Source organism: Odontesthes bonariensis, chromosome 24, assembly GCF_027942865.1.
Source record: "Odontesthes bonariensis isolate fOdoBon6 chromosome 24, fOdoBon6.hap1, whole genome shotgun sequence".
Taxonomy (NCBI): Eukaryota; Metazoa; Chordata; class Actinopteri; order Atheriniformes; family Atherinopsidae; genus Odontesthes; species Odontesthes bonariensis.
The window spans coordinates 26,451,718-26,473,491 of NC_134529.1; the positions used below are offsets into that span (position 1 = coordinate 26,451,718).

General features: G+C 40.6%; 1 protein-coding gene across 2 annotated transcripts in view; it reads left to right on the forward strand.

Moving 5' to 3' along the window:
• Positions 1-16,254, forward strand: part of cnih3 (cornichon family AMPA receptor auxiliary protein 3) — a 160,128-nt gene extending 143,874 nt beyond the window's left edge. The window contains exons 5-7 of one of the 2 annotated variants that reach the window (XM_075458666.1): positions 6,534-6,677; positions 7,316-7,371; positions 14,745-16,254. In XM_075458666.1, coding sequence (XP_075314781.1) covers positions 6,534-6,677; positions 7,316-7,343 — 172 coding nt within the window. In that variant the 3' untranslated portion in view covers positions 7,344-7,371; positions 14,745-16,254. The remainder of the gene's footprint in view (positions 1-6,533; positions 6,678-7,315; positions 7,372-14,744) is intronic. The other variant, XM_075458665.1, reaches the window with a different exon arrangement.
• Positions 16,255-21,774: the final 5,520 nt, after the last annotated feature.

Consider the following 21,774-nt stretch of genomic DNA (forward strand, 5'->3'; position numbering starts at 1 on the left):
GGAGGCCCCGGGGAAGACCCAGGACACGTTGGAGAGACTATGTTTCTCGGCTGGCCTGGGAACGCCTCGGGGTCCCCCCAGAAGAGCTGGAGGAAGTGGCCGGGGACAGGGACGTCTGGGTCTCTTTCCTCAAGCTGCTGCCCCCGCGACCCGATCCCCGGACCAGCGGAAGATAATGGATGGATGGATGGATGGATGGATGGATGGGAAACTAAGACATGAACTGAAAATCAAAACGTGACCTAAAACATGATAACTAAAACATAAAACTTAAACAGAGTGCAGGGAAACTGAGGCATGGCAAAACTAAAAACTAAACATGGACTAAGAAACACAGAAACGTAACCTAAAACTAAAATCATGAGTCCATGGCGTGACACGTCCAACTTGGAGATTTCCTTTGTTGACCTTTTACTAACCCTTTCCTCCTTTTTCCCTACTTGATCAGAAAGTATTTTTACAACTATAAGCAAATACAACTATAGTACCATCAGCAATTTGTAAAACAATATATGATAAATCTGGTATTTAATTTTAAGCTGGTAAATGTGAGTTTTCCTGAGTTAATGTCTGCTGCCAGTGACAGTTTTTATTGTTAATAGGTTGCTATTTAGCATTGCCTTTAGTCAAATTTGATTACAAGCAAAACAAAGATAGGTATGCACAGGTTAAAAAGAATCATATACTTTTGAAGGCAGGCGGTTGGTGAGAGAAGCAGGCAGGCGGTTCCTGGTGCGAGATTCTCCTGCAGTTTGAATCAGTGAGAGACTGACACAGGTAGCAGAGCTTATAGCCGGAAGCGGTAGCCAACATCCAAGTGGAATACGAGTGGGCAAGTTTTCGGTTTCTTTATAAGTTTCTTTGAGTTGTTTTGGTAGAGCGGGGGTGTAGGTCCGACGGCCGTTGGCTGGCCTGCACTCCTGCTTTATTTCATTCTTTTGCCCACTTTGGTTCACTATGGAGGACGGCTCTGACAACGATGAAGGAGAGGAGGTAAGAGCTGAATCTCAGGGTGCTAGTGGGATGAGTTTTTGGAACAGTGAAGGGACCGAACGAGCAGGTGATGGGAGGAAAAGGAGGATGGAAAGAGGAGGTGGGAGCCCCATAAGCAAAGGGAGGAAGATTGAGGGAGAAGAGATTAAAGTGTTGATTAAGTTCAAGGGTGATATCAGTAAGCATGACATTTCCAACCCTATGAGACTTACGAAGGTGCTGAAGGATGCTATTGGGGATATAGCATCGGCAAGCTACGTAGGGACAGATAAGGTTTTGGTGTTTTGTAAAACTAAGGAACAACAGGAGAAAGCCTTGCGATTGACACAACTAGGGAAGGAAGAAGTGGAATGCTCACAGCTAGGATCACGTACTGGAATGAGAGGGGTCATTACCGGAGTTCCTCTATCCATCACAGAGGAGATGATGAAGTCATGCATGGAAGGCGGCACACTAGAGAAAGTAACTCGATTTAACAACACGAGAGAGGGGAAGAAAGTACCATCAACAACAATACTGCTAAGTTTTAGCGACCCACAGCTGCCTCAGAGAGTCAAGATAGGATATGTAAGTTACCCAGTCAGGCAGTACGTTCCTGACCCATTAAGGTGTTTTAAGTGTCAGAGACTGGGACATGTGGCTGCGGTATGCAAATGGAAGAGGAGATGTTGTCGTTGTGGGGGGGACCATGAGTATGGGAAATGTGGAGAAGGAGTGGCACCCAAGTGTTGTAACTGTGGAGGTGGGCATAGTGTGGCATACAGGGGATGTGCAGTTTAACAACAGGAACAGGAGGTACAGAAAGTTAAGGTGAATAAAGGTGTATCATACGCAGAGGCAGTACGACAAGTTAAGAAAGTGCACATGCCGGTAACAGCAGTGGGAATGACAGAAAGCCAGAATAGGGCACCAGGGGTTGAGGGGCACCCAACCCAGGCTCACAGATGTCAGGTGGGGCCAAATGCAATGATTGCAGATAAGACACAATTCCTAGCTTTCCTGGCATATGTGATTAACTGTGTAACCAAAAAAGAGAGTCGCACCGAACGCATCAAAGTGATAGTAACAGCAGCAAAGACCCACTTAGACATGGCAGATGTGACCATAGAACAGGTGACAAAATTACTGCAGGAGGGCAATATGCAATCATCACAGTTAGTGGAATGACAGTAAAACCACTTACAATATTACAGTGGAACGCAAGAAGTTTAGTGGCCAATGGCCAGGAGTTTAAAAAGTTTATTTACGAACTGCCGGTACTGCCTGACCTCCTATGTATACAAGAGACTTGGCTGGCATCGAAATTGCAGTTCAATATTCCAGGGTACACGTCAGTACGGAAAGATAGACAAGAAGGGCATGGAGGTGGGTGTTGCACGTTTATAGGAGAAGGGCTGGTATACAAGGAACTGCAAGTGAATGGTGAAAGTGAGTGTGTGGCTGTAGAGGTTGGGTGGACAGGGGGAACGAATATTGTAGTAATGAACTACTACAACCCATGTAACGAGCTATCTGTGGAGCTACTGGAAGGAATAGTCCAAATGGGAAGGGAAAAGGTGGTGTGGTGTGGGGACTTCAACGCACATAATACACTGTGGGGATGTGATATCACTAACAAGAATGGGGAAGTAGTTGAAGAATTCCTGGATAGCCAAACACTAGTATGTTTGAATGATGGGCGGGGCACAAGGATAAATAGCAGGACAGGAGCACTGACAGCATTAGACCTCACCTGTGTGTCAAGCTCAATAGCTGGGGCATGTGAATGGGATATAATAAGCGACTCCACAATAAGGAGCGACCATTTTCCTGTAATGTGCAGAATAGGAATGGATGTCGGTAAGGAGGATAACTGGTACTCAGGGAGGTGGGGCTGGGAGAAGGCAGATTGGGATAAATTTAACCAACTCTGTGAGGCCCAGGTAGGCAATATCACAGTGGGAGGAAATGTGGACGAGGCAGTAAGAATGTTGGCAGATATGTTATCGTTGGCCACAGCAGCCACTGTACCAAAGACTACAGGGAAACAAAAGAAGAAAGTAGTGCCGTGGTGGACACAAGAATGCTACGAAGCCATACAAATAAGAAACAGAGCATTCAGGGTGCTGCGGAGGACACTTACTCCTGAGAAAGTTCTAGAATTTCAAAGAACAAGGGCAGTAGCGAGGAAGGTCATCAAGGTGGCAAAAAAGAAATGCTGGAGAAATTACTGCTCCCAAATAGGGGAAGAGGTACAAGTACAAGAGGTATGGGGCATGATCAAGAAAATGATGGGGGTAGCTAAATCAAAGAAAATGGCAATTCTAGTAGAGGGGGACAGGGTGGCCAGCTCCACCAAAGAAAAGGCAGAAATGCTGAAGAACGCATTTGTGAAGGCACATAGCTCCACCAACCTGGGTGCTGAGTGGGCAACACATCGTCAGACACTGATGAGGCAGTGGGGAGATGTATGCAGGAAAAGAACAGAGTTTGAGAGCCCTTTGGATGCAGAGATAACCCTGTTTGAGCTCAAAAGTGCTTTGGCTAGTACGGCCCAGACGTCACCAGGGCAGGACGGAGTATGCTACGTCATGTTAAAACGTGTCTGATGTAGTGTTAAAAAAGGTGGTAGAGGTGTATAACAGAGTGTGAGAAGAGGGAAGGGTCCCAGCAACATGGAAGCATGCATTGGTGATACCAATTGCAAAGCCAGGGAAGGACCCATCAAAGGCATCTAATTATAGACCGATCGCCCTTACATCAAACCTGTGCAAACTAATGGAGAGGATATTGGTAAATAGGCTGGCATATTATATGGAAAGCAAGGGTTCATGTTCCAGCTACCAGTGTGGGTTCAGAAAAGGGCGGTCAACCATAGATGCAATGATAAGACTAGAAAAAGACATTAAGAAGGCACTAGTCATGAAAGAGGTGCTAGTCGCAGTATTCTTCGATATCGAGAAGGCATACGACATGTTATGGAAGGAAGGATTAATGATGCAATTAAGCAGGCTGGGAGTGGGGGGGGCGCATGTACAACTGGATACTTAGCTTCCTATTTGGGCGTACAATACAGGTGAGAGTAGGAGCAGACCTATCATCAGTTGCAAAGGTGGAAAATGGAACTCCGCAAGGCTGCAATGCTGCCATTAGCCCGGTATTGTTCAATATCATGATAAATGACATTTTTTAAAAATGTAAGCCCAGATATAGTGGTTTCACTGTATGCAGATGATGGAGCACTTTGGAGAAGGGGGAGGAATGTTAACCTGGTAGTCAATAAGATCCAACAGGCCATTATGGAGGTGGAAAAATGGGCAGGAAACTGGGGATTTAAGTTTTCCATATCAAAGACCTGCTGTGAATTTTTTACTAACAAAAAGGTGGATACCAACGTGAAGCTGTATTTGTACGGCGAGCCACTGGAAAGGGTGGAGGTAGTGAGATACTTGGGACTATGGTTCGATAAGAAACTGACATGGAGAATCCATATTCAGAAAATTGAAACAAAATGTAAAAAAGTAATAAACGTGATCAGATGCTTAAGTGGACTTGACTGGGGGGCCGACAGAACCTCCCTAATGACTATGTATTATGCGCTGGTAAGGTCAGCAATTGATTATGGTTGCATGGTGTATGGATCAGCCTCAGACACAGCTGAATATTTTAGACAGAGTTCAATCCCAGGCACTAAGACTGTGTAGTGGAGCACTAAGGACATCCCCAGTCGTCAGCCTACAGGTGGAACTAGGGGAAATGCCACTGGCATTAAGAAGAAAGAAACTGGCCCTGGCTTACTGGGCAAACCTAGGAGGCCATGGGAGGGAACACATTGCACAGGCAGTCCTGGAGCAATGCTGGGAATACGCAGCAAAGCGGGGCTGGGGTTTTGGCTCGAGCATAGGGTCCTGGGTACAGGAAGCAGGGCTTCAGAGCACAACAATTGCTCCAACGGTGTCTTTATCTCCAGTCCCGCCTTGGGTTTTTCCACAACCGACAGTCGATATGGCAATACTGCAATATATACATGAGGAGACAGAGACAGAAAAAGAAAATCTGGCAGGATATGTCAACAACTACATTAGAGACACACACCACCCATGCACTGAAATTTACACAGACGGCTCTAAGGATCCAGTGACTGGGCGAGCAGGGGCCTCCATGGTGGTCAGGAGAGTAGGGGTCAGCCAGATGTGGAGACTGACAGATGATCTGTCAGTGTATGCTACCAAAATGACCGCAATAGTTAAGGCATTAGAGTGGGTGGAGGAGGCACGGCCAAGAAAGGTGGTGATATGCTCAGACTCTGCTGCAGTTATAAACAGCATACAGTCATCAAGGTCGTGTAGGATGGACTTATTGATTGAAGTGTATATGGGTTTATATCGCTTGGAAAGGTCTGCAATCACAGTGAGTTTCATATGGATCCCAGCACATGTTGGAGTGTGGGGAAATGAACGTGCCGACAACCTTGCAAAAAAAGCCTTACAGAGGCCAGAACCTGACGTAGCAGTTCATTTAGGCCAGGGAGAAGCAAAAGTACTCATTCAAAGGGCAGTAGTGAAGCAGTGGCAGATGGTGTGGGACAGGGAGAGAAAGGGAAGACACATGTACAACATTCAAAAGGAGGTGGGGAAGGTAGCCAAGGTGGGTGGCAGTAGGAGAGATGAGGTTGTCACCGCCAGAATGAGGATAGGCAACACATTACTGAACAGCACTCAGTGTAGGTTTGGAAGAGTGGCATCAGGGCAGTGTGTGGGATGTAGGTTGGAGGAGGAGACAGTCCAACACGTATTGTTTGAGTGTCCTGTGTATGAAGAGGAAAGGAAACAGTGGAAGGACGAGCTGCTTGGGGACGGTGGAGCTGGCTTTGATCAGGCCACAGTGCTGGGAAGGGACGTCAATATAAGGGCAATTTTGAGGTACCTAAAAACCACAGGGCTATATGCCCGCATCTAAGCAGTAGGTAGCAGAATCTCCCTGGAACCGGTAGGTGGCGGTATGCGCAAGCACAGCGTAACCCGCCAATAACTCAAAGAAGAGGAAGAATATACTTTTGAATTCCTGCTATTTTAAACTGCAACTTTTCCACAAAATTACTTTTTTCAGTGCTAGCATTTAACCTTAAGAATAACATAGTTATTTAAAAAATATGCCCCATGACCTTAAAATTCATGTTATATATTGTCAAAGGTTGGTAATTAGCATGTAGACACTGTCATCTTTAGTAAGGGCAGATAAAAGAAGGCTTAATCAAATCTATACATTTTTGCCACACACCTCGCTTCCAAATGTTTTAAAAACTGGAGCTTGACACACCTGTCATGCCTTGGCTCCTATCCTGAACGATCAGGGGATAGTTTTCTCAGTTTTCATAAACTGATGTTTCACTCATGTCATCAGCATGATGTTGTCTCTGCAAATTCATCATGCCATTTTGTCCATACTATCTTCTTCCACATTTTCCTCCCTTCATTTCCTCTACCTCCCTATCACCTCCCTTCCACTGTGGTCTGGAATGGGTGAACTACCCGGCGTATGGTCTTTGCCCTCTGTGGCAGGTACTTCCATTCACCAACGGACACTAAGGAGCTGCTCTACGACCCTGCATCCGTGATGAATGGTGACACTCTCAAGTTCTGCCTGAAGGAGGCCTGGTGCAAGCTGTCCTTCTTCGTTCTCTCCTTCTTCTACTATCTCTACTGGTGAGCACAGGGCAAGTGGTATGGGGGCATAACTGGATTAGATATTATATTGTGCTGTTTATAACATATATAGTTGTGGTACGCTATTGATAATAAACCGAAACCACTTTCTAAAAAATTGTTGCCTAAACCAATATTGATGAGAAAATGCCTCACTGGTCACACATACTTAAACCCTTGTTTGGTTTTCCAGCTCTGAAGCTGAGTGTGTGCAAATAACTGAATAAAGTAACCATTTCTCTAGCAATCACATGCTATTTTTTCATGCTGATGTATTCCAGGTGTTTTTTCAGGCCAGTAATATTTACTTGTTGGCCCACAGCTAATGCATGTGATGTTAAGAGAATATGATTCTTTATTTCTTTGACAAGCACCACCATGACGCTTAGGTGGGAAGAAGAGGAATAACATTGCTTTATACTTATTGAATGTTTATTGTTCTGTCCCCAATGCATAACAAGCTCATTATTCCTCTGACAGCATATTACATTACTATTAAGAAAATTGCATCACAATCTTCCCAGTGTCCTGATAAAATCTTCCACTGTCATAATGCACACAGATTTTCTGTCAATGTCTAATATTGTTGTTATTAATCACTCCGGATTCTTGTTCCATGTGTCATGTGGGTGCTGCAGTGTGTGGAACCTGGATATATCCCTCTAATAGGTCTTATCAATGGAAACACATAAAGGTACAATCCTCTCTTTTTTTCATTTTCCAGTTTTTCCTGTGGTAGTACATTTAGGAAGAGTAGCATTACTCAGAACATCATATGATATATACATATAATTTGATATGACTTATCATCATCAACTTAACATTTTTCTATGTGAAGTCTTTGGATAAGATGGTCACTTTTATTCATTAAGGTAACTTTAAAGGGATAGGTCGCCTCTTTTGACATTAAGCTGTATGACATCCCATATTAGCAACATCATTTATGAATATTTTCTTACCCCCTGCTGCGTACTGTGAGCCGAGTTCCAGCCTCGTTTTGGCGTTGACAAAAGTAGTCCGGCTAGTTAGCTGGGGCCACAAAAATAAAGCGTTTTGCTTCTCAAAACAATATGCGTTCAAAAGAGTAATACATTTGCATCACAAAATCGTTCTCCAGGTAAAAGTCAGACCTCACAATCGCTTGGCGTTATTTTCTCTCCCTACGTATCACTGCCTGCTGCCGCCTGCCGACAGCCGCGCCTGTTACGGTGTTTACTGCTCGGAAGCAGGGCTTGGTCTGCACGGTCTACACAAGATTACCAATATGAAGCTGAAGCTAAAGCTGATTTTGATTTTAAAATGTAATAATATCAGTTTCCTGGTGGATCAGAGAAAATATGCTAAAAGGCAGTCAATTGCATTGTTCTACTATTAAAATCTGGTTAGATAAGGTTTTTCTGTAAATTCTTTGCAAAGTCAAAGAAAAACCTACAAGTGAATGTCAAAGTAAATTTGAAAATTGCTATAAAAGCACATATTAAGTAAGTGGAGTCTTCAAACTACTTAAAGAGCCCATCAGCTGGCCTGCCTTCCAGATGCAGATCTAGTGACGAAAGCAGTGCAGACACACATAATTATTGCTTACGAGGTATACACAAAACAATGCACAAACAAGAGTTCTTATGCAAAACAAAAGTTCTCATGCCTAGAAATCGTTTGGAATTTATAAGAAGAAAGGAACATTTGTCAAAAGTAAGTAGAACATTGAGCCCTCACCTGGTGACAGTAATGACGAGTCCCTGGATACCAGTAGAACTAGCAAGAACAACACAAATTGAAGGATATGGGAAACTTTTTTTTTTCAATCGCACCTAACTCGGTTAGGACTAAGATGATTGATTGCATTTGGAAGATTTATGAACATTTCAGAGATGTCAAGAGAAATGGCTTTAGTGAGATGACACGGTGCATTGATTAGAGATGTGGGTAACAATATGAACCAGGCTACATTTCACTGATATATTTAGTTAAATGTAACTAACCAATGCCACATCTACAGAAATTTCTTGTGCTCAGTACAAAAGACATTTAATATCAGTGTTAAAGAAATATTAATAGCTGCATCAAATCAAATGGAATGGCTTCAAATCGAATCAAATTGTTGTGGTAAAAAGTGAATTGGTACTAAATCATATCTTCCTACATGTATCTAAATACTTATTAAATTATCTTATTTAAGACAGATACACAACATTAAAAATAATCAATTACATAAGTATCTCAGGGGAAAAAAAAGCAACATCATATGTGTTTTGTTATTTTATTTTTAATCCGGCATTACAAGTTATATTCAATATGTTCAATATATGAAGATTCGTGTATTTTTTTAAACTAATACAAATGACTTAATTATTACTTTGATATTGATCTTATGATGTAGTATTGTAAAAAAAAATAATAATAATGTGATATCCAGTATGGAAATATAGAAGACTTATCCTATCTGCAGCATTTGGTAAGTCAGATTAAATGGATTTATTTATTATACACCACGTTATGTGCTACGTTTTCTGAATCTATAATATAGGACAGAAACCTAATCATTGCTGAAACCATCGACCTGTTAATTTCAACAACGTTTAAAATATCAGTCAAATATTACTAAGAGGATGAGATGACACATTTCAGTGCCTACTTCTGTCAATATATTAGTTTTGGTGGAGCTGTTGTTTTACACATTAAATCCTGTATGGTAATATGTACAATATGACTGCAGTTAATGTGCTAAAATACATTGAGTGACTGGACCTTTGCTTACAATCATAACCCTTTTCATCAGTATGTAGCAAAGTATATGATATGTGGCCCACTATGAAACTCTGTATGTATTTATTTCCTGGGGACTGGGTGTTATTAGCTATGAACAGAGCACTTAGGTTGAACTTAATCATCTCACTTATCCGTCCTTGCACCTCCATCCTGTCCTCCTCTGGCTCATATTGTACTGATGTGCTCTTTGAGAGGGCACTTGCAGAAGTGGTAAGGTATTATACAATACATGGTAATATTGCTCACTTTCAGTCCAATCATGTTCACAAAAATAGGTCCTCATAACGTATCATAATTTAAATGTATTCTTGACTAGTTGGGATTTTTTACAGCAACTCCTCTCAACTGTTAGTTGGTAATCATTTGAATTTCAGGTTCAAACCTTTTTGATTGAGCTTCCATGCTTCTGTAAATTAGGTGAGGAGTTGCTTACACAATGCACTCTCACTCCTGAATGTGTAATTCATACAGTGGTCCACAGTGCAAAACAAAGTTTCTTCAGAATAAAGGTTAAAACATATTTTAAATTACTATAGGTTCTGAACAAAGCCATTTTTACACATTTACATAGGGAATGCACGTGATGTTATTAGACATGTGGTTGTACTTGGGTTACAACTAGTTATAGCCACTGAGTGGCAAAAAGAGTGACCACCGACTGTTTGATCGGTTGGAAAATGTTAAAATGAGGAAGAGCTGGAGTCCAGTGGACTGTACCAATAGATTCTTTAGAAAGTTGGGATTTTCTTTGTACAAAATTTTAAAATTTAAAGAGAAGAGAGCCAGATAGACTTCTAACATTCACTGAGACAACTGGTATTCAGACTCAGAAACATGGATTCTCAATGAACACTTTGCGTCAGGTAGATTAGATTTCCCAGTCAAAATCATTCTTTTGCCGTATTATGACAAAACATAGATGAAAAGCAATTTAGCACCTCCAATACAAAATCAGTAACTGCAATGCTTTTTCTAGCATTTGATGGGAAAAAAAACATGGCAAAGAGGGATTTTAAAAGGTCATTGAAAAATTGAAGTAATAATTGCAATGTATACAAATATGAACTAATATGCAATTGTTTTCCACAGTATTACAATTTTGCATAATTTTCATTCACTTTATAATATCTTGTTTGTTGTCTCAAATCAAACTGTCAAAAGGGATTTGTATTAAATGGCCCGCAGATTATCTGTCTCAAATCCTGTCATTCTAAGCTTCTTTGAATGCTTCTTTTTTTATGAAGTAAACATTTAATTTACCAGTAAAGCAACTACCTATGTAGCACCCATCGTTTCAGATTTATTGCAACATATGTAAAGAACTGTAGCAGTAAAGTTGATGATTGAAATGTCATCACATCTTATTAAATGCCAAGGTGCAATGTTCAAAAAAAGGGTTGTTCTACTGATTTAAGTGAGCAAAATCAGATTACCAGCTTCAGATATTAACTTGCATATAGTTCTGGTGATGATGCGGGAAGTATTAAATGTTGATCAAAGTGATTGAATTGGATGTGAAGCAGCCTGAAACTTCTCTGTGGGGCTTGTGTAATAAACCCTCTTTATCTACTATTCCCAAAATCAAACTAACCTGCATCTTTGATCCAAAGATCCTTCAAACCCTTATAATCAAACTTACTCATACATTTAAGACAAGCCACATGTACTGTAAGCATATAATGAAATTGTGAATCCCCTAACAGACACAAAGGAACACAGCTCCACCTGGACACTCACTTCCACACCTGGGTGGATCCTTCACGGTTGCTTGTCTGGTACAAATTATTCACAATCAAGAATTAGGAACCAATCAAAACACAGTGAATTCCATCTTCCTTTTAAACTAGAATAACATGCTTGCTAGTGTGCTCATGCCTGCCCAGCTTCTACTCTTCCTCAGCCCCGGGTGAGATTGTAACGGCTCTTTCCTCAGCTGCACTTCCTCATCTTACTGGACAATACCAATGCACCACCCGATGGAATATGACCCCTGCCGCATCAGCCCATCTCCCCTCCTTCTCTTCTCCTGTTGTCTATGTCACAGGGATACATGTGTGGAATGTGCTTCACCCCAGAAACAAAAGATGTCCCCTCCTCGCTAGAGGAGCACAGGTTTTCTAAATTTGCTTGGATCCGAGCATGTTGTTAGACACAACTACGGTCTAATCCTTGTTTTCTTCCAGAGCATGAAAATCTCACCCTTCTGTTTGTTCACACACATACTGTACATCACGCACACGCATCAGATAAACTTGTTAAAAACTAATGGAACATGAAAACAAGATCATCTGTCACAAATAAAGGGAGCCTATTTTGAAATGTTTAAAATGTTTTCACCTGGCAGGCAATAGTATCATGAATTACTACATAAATGACTACATAATTTAGAGACTATAAAAAAACTCATTAGTAAAATCATTGTTATCTGTAGTGTTAGGCTGACCAGCCACAGTGTTGAGAAATAATTTATTTTCATTAAATGTTACGCCACAATTTCTATGTTTCAAAGCAGCCAAATTTGAGTATCGATGTGGAGAAAGTATAGTTACAAAAAAGAGCATCACATTTAAGTACTGCAGGTGATTTTTTTTTTTTTTCAAAGGATGGCATGACCTACCTTTCTCTGCCTCTAACTGTAAATCCCTGCCTTCACTGAAGGGTTGAATAGGTTAAGACATGATTATTTCCTTAGCCCTAACGCAAATACCGGCCTGGGCAAGCAGGGAAAAGGAGGGGAGGGGGGCAGCTTTGGGGGAATTGTCACGTATGTCACGACAATGTGTACACCAAAGATGAAAAGTTTCAGTCTTTTCTCAAATCAACTGAGTTGAATAACCATGCTGTTTCAAAAATGCTTATTTACTGGATTAAGCACTTGTCAGAATCACCGTTTGATTCTGTCATTATAAACCACTCTGGATTAGTTTGGTAAGCTGTTGCATATGATGTGAATGCACATCTTTCATAATTAAAAACCATTCACAGGACAGGGGCATTTTCCATCCAATTAAACCCAGAAGTGATTCTAGTTAGTTACGGTGCATGAGGTATTAAGTGTGTAGCAAAGACAATATTTTATTAGCCTGTTTGTTGCTTTGTAAATTCAACTTTTTGGGACACAGTGTAGTCTCTCTCCATAATCCACCACAAATGGAACATTTTTTTCAGCATGCTTGAGCAAATTGTGAAGGGAAAAAAATATAAGAGAAGTATTTTGCAGACTTATCCTGATAATGGAGCACCACATAAAAATGAATAGATTTCTACTTAATTTGCTGGTATATATAAACAAGGTACACCGTGCCAGATTTTGTTTTCAGGTATTGTAGAAAAAATGCCACATAATGCAAATTTTAAAAAAACATTTGAAATTAAGGCCTGCCTCTAAAAGAGCCCTGCTACTCAAAGGTTTTGAAGTAAATAAAGGCCTTGGCCTCTATTTTAGGATATGTGGTAATATTAGATAATTTAGTATGATATATAATAATACATGGAACCGCTATTTATAACACTGGGCATTTACTAATCGGTGGATATTAGAAAAACAAATAAACAAAAATCAGGTCAGAAATTAAAAACACCAATTTTCATAACAAATCGTGTGATAACATGACATCAGCCCAATATGTGGGAAAATTTACTCAGTTCATAGATCATGCTTTATAGAAATATCAAATGATCTTTCAGCCACGTTGTCCACCCCTAATTAAGCCCAGCACTGTCACTGACAAAAAGCTTCATATGGTAATCAATAGTGGGCCAAACTGCTGAAAAACTTCAAGAACATTTTTCAAATGAAGGAAATTAAAATGAAGACTTCCAATAGAACCAAGGATTTTTGTTTGACCATATGTGTGTGTTTGACTTTGCATGTTGCATACAATGCTCTGTTTTGCTCTTGTCAGAATTTAAAAAATTGGACAATATCTCACGAACACAAATCTTTCCTTTTTGTAGGTGTCATGTGAAGAGCATTTATTCAGGACAAGTTCTCTTCACATTTACTCAACTGATCATTGAAATTAATTGGGTTTAAAAAGTCTAGCTGTAATTCCTGGTACAACAAGAGAATGACCCCAAAACAAAGCAAAAATTTAACTAACACTGATATTCTATTATTATTTTACTTCCACTTGCTTAATTATGAACAGAAAAAGAATCTAGAAAATTTCTCAAATTTAACTAAAATACTAGAGCTTCTATTCTCATGAAGCCTTGTCCATAAGCATTTCTCTTTAATGGAGCATCTCATAACAAGTCGTGTTTTTGCATACATTAGGTTTAGTTTATGTCTAATTAGGCTTTGGAAGTGAAGGAGCTGTAAATTAAAGAGCTACAAGTCAATCTACAAATAATGATGACAGTTCTTAGAGGTTTTAATGAGAGGAGATGGAAATACCTCAGGGGAAATCAGGCCAAACACTTTTATCTGCCTTTTGCTGTCTTTTTCTCGATACATACATCACATGTTTTACCCCTCTCTCTGTCTGTCTATGGATATTCCTGATTCAACAGGGTGAACTTGCATCCTTTATACCAGAAGAGATTGGCTGAGGTGTCATGAGCTGGCAGAAGCCTCTTGAACAACACAAATTGTTTGGAATGTGTTACTGTCAGTGAGGTGCTGATCTGTTCTTGTCAAGTTACAGCTCAGCCCCATAAGTGTCAAATCCTCAGTCTGTGATTTGTTTTCCATCATTCTCTTTCTTTCAGGTAAACGTCAATAATCTTCTCTGGCCAAATGACTCAGTGATAGTAATTGACCATTGCATTGGATCTGACACTTATTAGTGGTCAGTGGTCTGCCCGGAACAATAATTGTTTTTACATTTTTAGGTCATGGTAAAATCCTAAAAATGTGAAATTAACATTCAATTCTTTTTTTTTTTGGGTGGGGGTCATGTAAAAAAAACGAGGATTTATAGAACAGAAGTATTTTTAAGGTAAAAATATATCGGAGTAGGCCTGTGGGTTTAAACGACTACATTCAGTCAAACTCTGCTGATATTACAAATATTACATATATGTGAACGCAACATTACTGTGTAATGCAAAAAATGAGAGGAGCCTTAAAAAAATATCACACAGACATGATTACTGAGACATAGCTCTCTGTAGATCAATGAACAAATTCATACACTCGACTGAATTTCAAAATGCTTTACCTAAATACTACATGGAGGCCATTAGATCAGTGAAATTTGTTATGCATTTGGAAATTGTCACCTTCTTACTGCTTATCCAATTGGAGAAGTTTTGACTTACTTCTTACTCCTCTTTCTTCTTCTTGTGTTTCAGTATGATCTACTCCTTGGTTACCTCATAACTACTGCTTTATCAGCAACCAGGGAGACAAAGAAACACCTTTTGGATTAAATGTAACAATGAGCATTAAAGAAATTCTGTGAAGCCAAGCAATGAAGTCAGCTGGAGTTAATGCTTCTTTTCCGTTTCACCCTTCAACAAAAAAAAAAAGAAAAACTTGTTTTATCCACAACTGTATATAAAAAACTAAAGACTAAATCTACTGTTTACAGTGATCATAGCAGGATCCAAGTTACTCACTGCCTGGCCATTTGTAACACACAATACCGTGCATCCACAGCCTCCTTGCAGCAACAGTGAGCACGGAGGAAGAAGAGCACAGTAGCGTTTGCACAGTTTGTCTCAGGCACAGCACAGTGAAGCACTGTCAAGCCCAGCTCGCTCCTCTTCAATGCCTCACCAACTGTAGCTTCACCGGTGAGTCCGCAGCGAAGGATAGGTGGATGAGCAGGCAGAGGAAACACACTGTACAGAGAAGAGAAACGAGCTCTCTGGTTAGAGCCCCAGGGCAAAGAGTTTTCTATATTTTTCTTTGAAAACACACACACAAAGTCCTTGGCCTGCAGGATTTTCTTTCGATTATCATGTAATTGGCTTTTGTGATGTGTGCATTTTGGTGTATTCTTCAATCAGAAGGCATTTCTTATTGATCCACGGCAAAGATATCCTATACAGAAAATCCCTTCTTAGTGTTGTCCTAGTGTTGTTATATTGTGGGAAAAGTTTTTGTAAAACTAAAAATTTAAATCTATCAAAAGCTTTTGTAGTAGAGGAGCACTCATTCTTGCACAAGTAGTGTATTTGCTCTTGCACAATATTCGCAATATTTGGCTAAATATTAGAGATTATTTATAATAGTTCAGCCGCACAGGTGAAGGTCTTCCAACATGTAAAGAACTACCCAACCCTGTTTGAAGATAGGAAACGATGTGAATATTTTCTAGCTTTCTTTCAACTATGGACCAAACTGTTGTCTTTTCACAATTTAAACTGACTGATTTGTCAATTAAAGAGAGATGCTTTATTCTAAAATATTATTTTTCCATGCCATGAGTAAGGAGTGAATAAAGCAAAGGATGACAAAAATACTTATTGTGAATTTGTTTTTCCTTCCTGATCTGAATAAATAAACTGTAGCAAATGAAGCAAATGTTTCAGTCAGTATACAAAGAGTCTGCCAGGAGTCCTGCAGATAAAGTTACAGATAATCATCTCGGACACTTTAGCAGTGCAGATGCTTGAACCCGCATCATTGATTTGTAGCATTGTTTTCTAAACACCAGGTCTTTCTGCATACATTTACCACTACTGGACTCAACTAGCCTCACTTTGTACGCCACAGCTCACAGAGAAGATAGGAATGCCATCCTTGTTGTTTTCTCTTAGTCTAACTTGAACATTTTCTATTCTAAATGTGTATGTGTGTGACCAACCAAGTTGAATTTAAATATTGTTTATGAAATAAAGTATTTTAAAATCTAAAGAGTTCTTTGTCATTCGTTTTTAATACCTTAACACTATGAAACACTGTGTGACCAAACATGTAAATGCATAGCCATATGAAAATGAATTGCAATCATTCATATCCATTGCAGCACTCATTCCAACTACATAATGTAAATTATGTTAGTGTTTATGTATCTGCATTACTCAGTGGGCATACACTCACATTGTGTAAAAGCAGTTTTTAGCTGTATTATTTCCAGTGTTCCGCTACAAGAAGCTGCTTCTCTTGGGGTTGTTTCTACTCTCTGACAGCAGTGATTAGTTAGAGCAAGACAACATGGAGCCCGGAGGTCCGTTTCACAAAGTAGGTTTAGTGAAAGTTTATTAACCCTGAAATGAGGGAAACTCTGAGTTTTCAGTTTCACAAATGGAGGTAACTCAAACCAGAGAAAGAGGGGTAACACTAGCCTGTTTCAGAGAGAGAGGTAACTTAAAGGAGAAGTTCGGTTCAGGAAGATATTTAGATTACTCAAGATCCGCGTTTATCCATACAACGGGAGAGAACAGGGCATAGACAATACAGCCTTGTTATGATAATTCCACTTTGATCATGATGTCTGATAGTAGGAGGCAGGGCTTGTTAAGATAATTCCCCTTTGATCATGATGTATGATAGTAGGAGGCAGGGCTTGTTATGATAATTCCCATTTGATCATTATTGCTGATGGTAGGAGACGTTGCTTGTTATGTTAATTCCCATTTGATCATGATGTCTGAAAGTAGGAGGCCGGGCTTGTTATGATAATTCCACTTTGATCATGATGTATGATAGTAGGAGGCGGACACTTGTTGAGATAATTCCCCTTTGATCATGATGTATGATAGTAGGAGGTGGGGCTTGTTAAGATAATTCCCCTTTGATCATGATGTATGATAGTAGGAGGCACGGCTTGTTATGTTAATTCCCATTTGATCATTATTGCTGATGGTAGGAGGCGGGGCTTGTTATGTTAATTCCCCTTTGATCATGATGTCTGAAAGTAGGAGTTATGATATGTTATGATAATTCCCCTTTGATCATGATGTCTGAAAGTAGGAGTTATGATATGATATGTTATGATAATTCCCCTTTGATCATGATGTCTGATATTAGGAGGCAGGGCTTGTTATGCTAATTCCCATTTGATCATGATATCTGATAGTAGGAGGTGGGGCTTGTTAAGATTATACCCTTTTGATCATGATGTATGATAGTAGGAGGCAGGGCTTGTTATGATAATTCCCCTTAGATCATGATATCTGATGGTAGGAGGCGGGGCTTGTTATGTTAATTCCCCATTGATCATGATGTCTGATAGTAGGAAGCGGGGGTTGTTATGATCATTTCCCTTTGATCATGATGTCTAAGATGTGGAGGTGGGGCTATTTATGTTAATTCCCCTTTGATGTCTGATAGTAGGAGGCTGGGCTTGTTAATTCCCCTTTGATCATGTCTGATAGGAGTCAGGGTTTGTTATGACAATTCCCCTTTGATCATGATGTCTGATTGTAGGTGACCGGGCTTGTTATTATCATTCCCCTTTGATCATTATGTCTGATAGTAGGAGGTGGGGCTAGTTATGATCATTAGCCTTTGATTATGATGTCTGATCGGAGGTGGGGCTTGTTATGATAATTCCCTTTTGAGCATGATGTCTGATAGTGGGAAGCGTGGTTTGTTATGTTAATTCCCCTATGTTAATTCCACAATCAGACATGTTCAAATGGAAATTAACATAACAAGCCCCGCCTCCTACTATCAGACATCATGTTCAAAGGGGAATTATCATAAAAAGCCCTGCCTCCTACTATAATACATCACGATCAAAGGGGAATTATCTTAACAAGCCCCGCCTCCTCCAATCAGCAATAATGATCAAATGGGAATTAACATAACAAGCCCCACGTCCTACCATCAGACATGATGATCAAAGGGGAATTATCATAACAAGCCCCGCCTCCTACTATCATACATCATGATCAAAGGGGAATTATCTTAACAAGCCCCGCCTCCTATCAGACATCACGATCAAATGGGAAGGATCACAACAAGCGCTGCATCTTACTATCAGACATCATAATCAAAAGGGAATTAACATAACAAGCCCTGCCTCCTACCATCAGACATCATGATCAAAGGGGAATTATCATAACAAGCCCCGCCTCCTACTATCATAAATCATGATCAATGGGTAATTATCATAACAAGCCCCGCCTCCTATCAGACATCACAATCAAATGGGAATGATCACAACAAGCGCTGCATCTTACTATCAGACATCATAATCAAAGGGGAATTATCATAAAAAGCCTTGCCTCCTACTATCATGCATCATGATCAAAGGGGAATTATCATAACAAACCCCGCCTCCTACTATCATACATCATGATCAAAGGGGAATTATCTTAACAAGCCCCGCCTCCTACCATCAGCAATTATGATCAAATGGTAATTAACATAACAAGCCCCACGTCCTACTATCATACATCATGATCAAAAGGGTAATTATCATAACAAGCCCCACCTTCTATCAGACATCTTGATCAAAGGGGAATTAACATAACAAGCCCCGCCTCCTACCATCAGACATTATGTTCAAATGGGAATAAAATAACAAGCCCCGCCTCCTACCATCAGACATCATGATCAAATGGGAATGATCACAACAAGCGCTGCATCTTACTATCAGACATCATAATCAAAACAGAATTGACATAACAAGCCTCACCTCCTACCATCTGACATCATGATCAAAGTAGAATTAAAATAACAAGACCCGCCTCCTATCAAACATCATGATCAAAGGAGAATTAACATAGCAAGCCCCGCCTCCTACCATCAGACATCATGATCAAAGGGTAATTAATATAATAAGCCCCCCCCCTCCTACCATCAGACATCATGATCCAAGGGAATTATCATAATAAGCACCGCCTCCTACTATCAGATATCATGATCAAAGGGGACCAGAGACCAGCTGGTCATGACCACAAGCAGCTGGTCCTGACCACATGGACCTGCATAAATAATAGAACATTGTATTTTATAGACAAAAGATTGTGATCGCTGACATTTATTCTTTAAACAGTGCTGCCACCATGACCAGAAAAGGGGGAACATCAAAATTAAATTACAAAAGCCGCTTCACAGACCACTCGCTAACTGATTCATACCACAAGGACAACGGGACAGACCACTGAGGAGCTGCAGGACCAGTATCTTAAGCGCTCCTAGTGGTAGGGATCACGGGTCTGTGCCAGAGACCAGCTGGTCGCAACTACTGAGGAGCTGGCCGCGACTAGTGTCTCTAGCGCCCCTTGTGGCAGTAACCACTGGTCTGTGCCAGAGACCATGGTCCCAGGACAGACCACAGCAGGGGTTGTGCATTTCGGCTACAACCCATGCTGCCCCGCCTCCTACTATCAGACATCATGATCAAAGAGGAATTAACATAACAAGCACCGCCTCCTACCATCATACATCATGATCAAAGGGAAATTATCATAACAAGCCACGCCCCCTACTATCAGACAGCATGATCAAAGGGGAATTAACATACCAAGCCCCGCCTCCTACTATCATACATCATTATCAAAGGGAAATTATCATAACAAGCCACGCCTCCTACTATCAAACATCATGATCAAAGGGGAATTATCATAACAAGCCACGCCTCCTACTATCAGACATCATGATCAAAGGGGAATTATCATAACAAGCCCCGTCACCTATCAGACATGATAAAAAGGGAATTAACATAACAAGCCCCGCCTCCTACCATCAGAAATCATGATCAAAGGGGAATTAACATAACAAGCCCCACCTCCAAAAATCAGACATCATGATCAAATGGGAATTATCATAACAAGCCCTCTCTCCTACCATCACACATGATAATCAAAGGGGAATTATCATAACAAACCCCGCATCCTACAATCAGACATGTTCAAATGGGAATTAATATAACAAGCCCCACCTCCTACCATCAGACATATCATGATCAAAGGGAAATTATCATAAAAAGCCCTGCCTCCTTCTATCATACATCACGATCAAAGGGGAATGACCACAACAAGCGCTGCATCTTACTATCAGGCATCATAATCAAAAGGAAATTAACATAACAAGCTTCGCCTCCTACCATCAGACATCATGATCAAAGTAGAATTAACAAAACAAGACCCGCCTCCTATCAGACATCATGATCAAAGGGGAATTATCATAACAAGCCCCGCCTCCTACTATCAGTTATCATGATCAAATGGGAAGTACCACCACAAGCGCTGCCTCCTGGAATTGACCCACTCAACTTTCCAGACGACCCAGCCACTGCCTGAATCTGGCAGCACAGAAATTTGAAATAGTAACCTGAGAGTACAGCAACCATTCTAAGATGTTAATATAGGTGACGATTGCTTTGCTGAGCATAGTTGCTGGGAGGGTGGTTGACCCCTCAAAGAGCAGAACTGGGGAATAGAGAGGACGCTTCTGAAGGTACAAGACAGGGTCTTTGACTGTCTGTGCTGCCAGATTCAGACAGTGCCTGGGTTGCCTGAAAACGCTTCTGCTCACTTATGCAACTCAAGGGACTGTAAGGAGTGACTCAATTTCGCTTGGGATATCTGTTTAAGATTAAAAAAAAAAACTTAGATCTACTGGGATCCCTGTAAGTAATAAGCAAATAAAATTCTCAGCCCTTATGATGCAGCATTTCCCCAACATTGTATCCTGAAATACAGGCTTTGATTAGGTAAATCTTAAGGGAAACCCCACTCCCAGGTGGTAATTTCCCTTTGATCATGATGTCTGATCGGAGGTGGGGCTTGTTATGATAATTCCCCTTTGATCATGATGTCTGATAGTAGGAGGCCGGGCTTGTTAGAATAATTCCCCTTTGATCATGATGTCTGATAGTAGGGGGCAGGGCTTGTTATGATAATTCCCCTTTGATCGTGATGTCTGATGGTAGGAGGTGGGGCTTGTTATGATAATTCCCCTTTGATCATGATGTCTGATGGTAGGAGGTGGGGCTTGTTATGTTAATTCCCATTTGATCATGATTACTAATGGTAGGAGGCGGGGCTAGTTATGTTAATTCCTCTTTTGTCTTTATGTCTGATAGTAGGAGGCGGGGCTTGTTAAGATAATTACCATTTGATCATGATGCAGCCTTAGAAGTGTTTTAAGTAGCTTAGAACCAAGTTTTCTTTTAAAAAAGAGCAACGTTTGGCGTTGAAAGATTTCATTGCCTTCTTCCTCGTCGAATTTCTGTCGCTCTACATACGTCATCTGGTATAAGTGATACAATTGGCTATGAATCGCGCGCAAAGCAGTATGGGATGGGAAGAACCAGACGCCATTTGATAGACATTTGTAGCGCCCAATAAACGGCTCTAGGCATTCGTAAACCACGCCTCAAATATGAGAAAATGCACACCTAGTTCCCAGACCACCATCTCATCGAGATGTGGACGCGTCAGCCAGGCTAGAAGGTGGCGCTAGTTATGTTAATTCCTC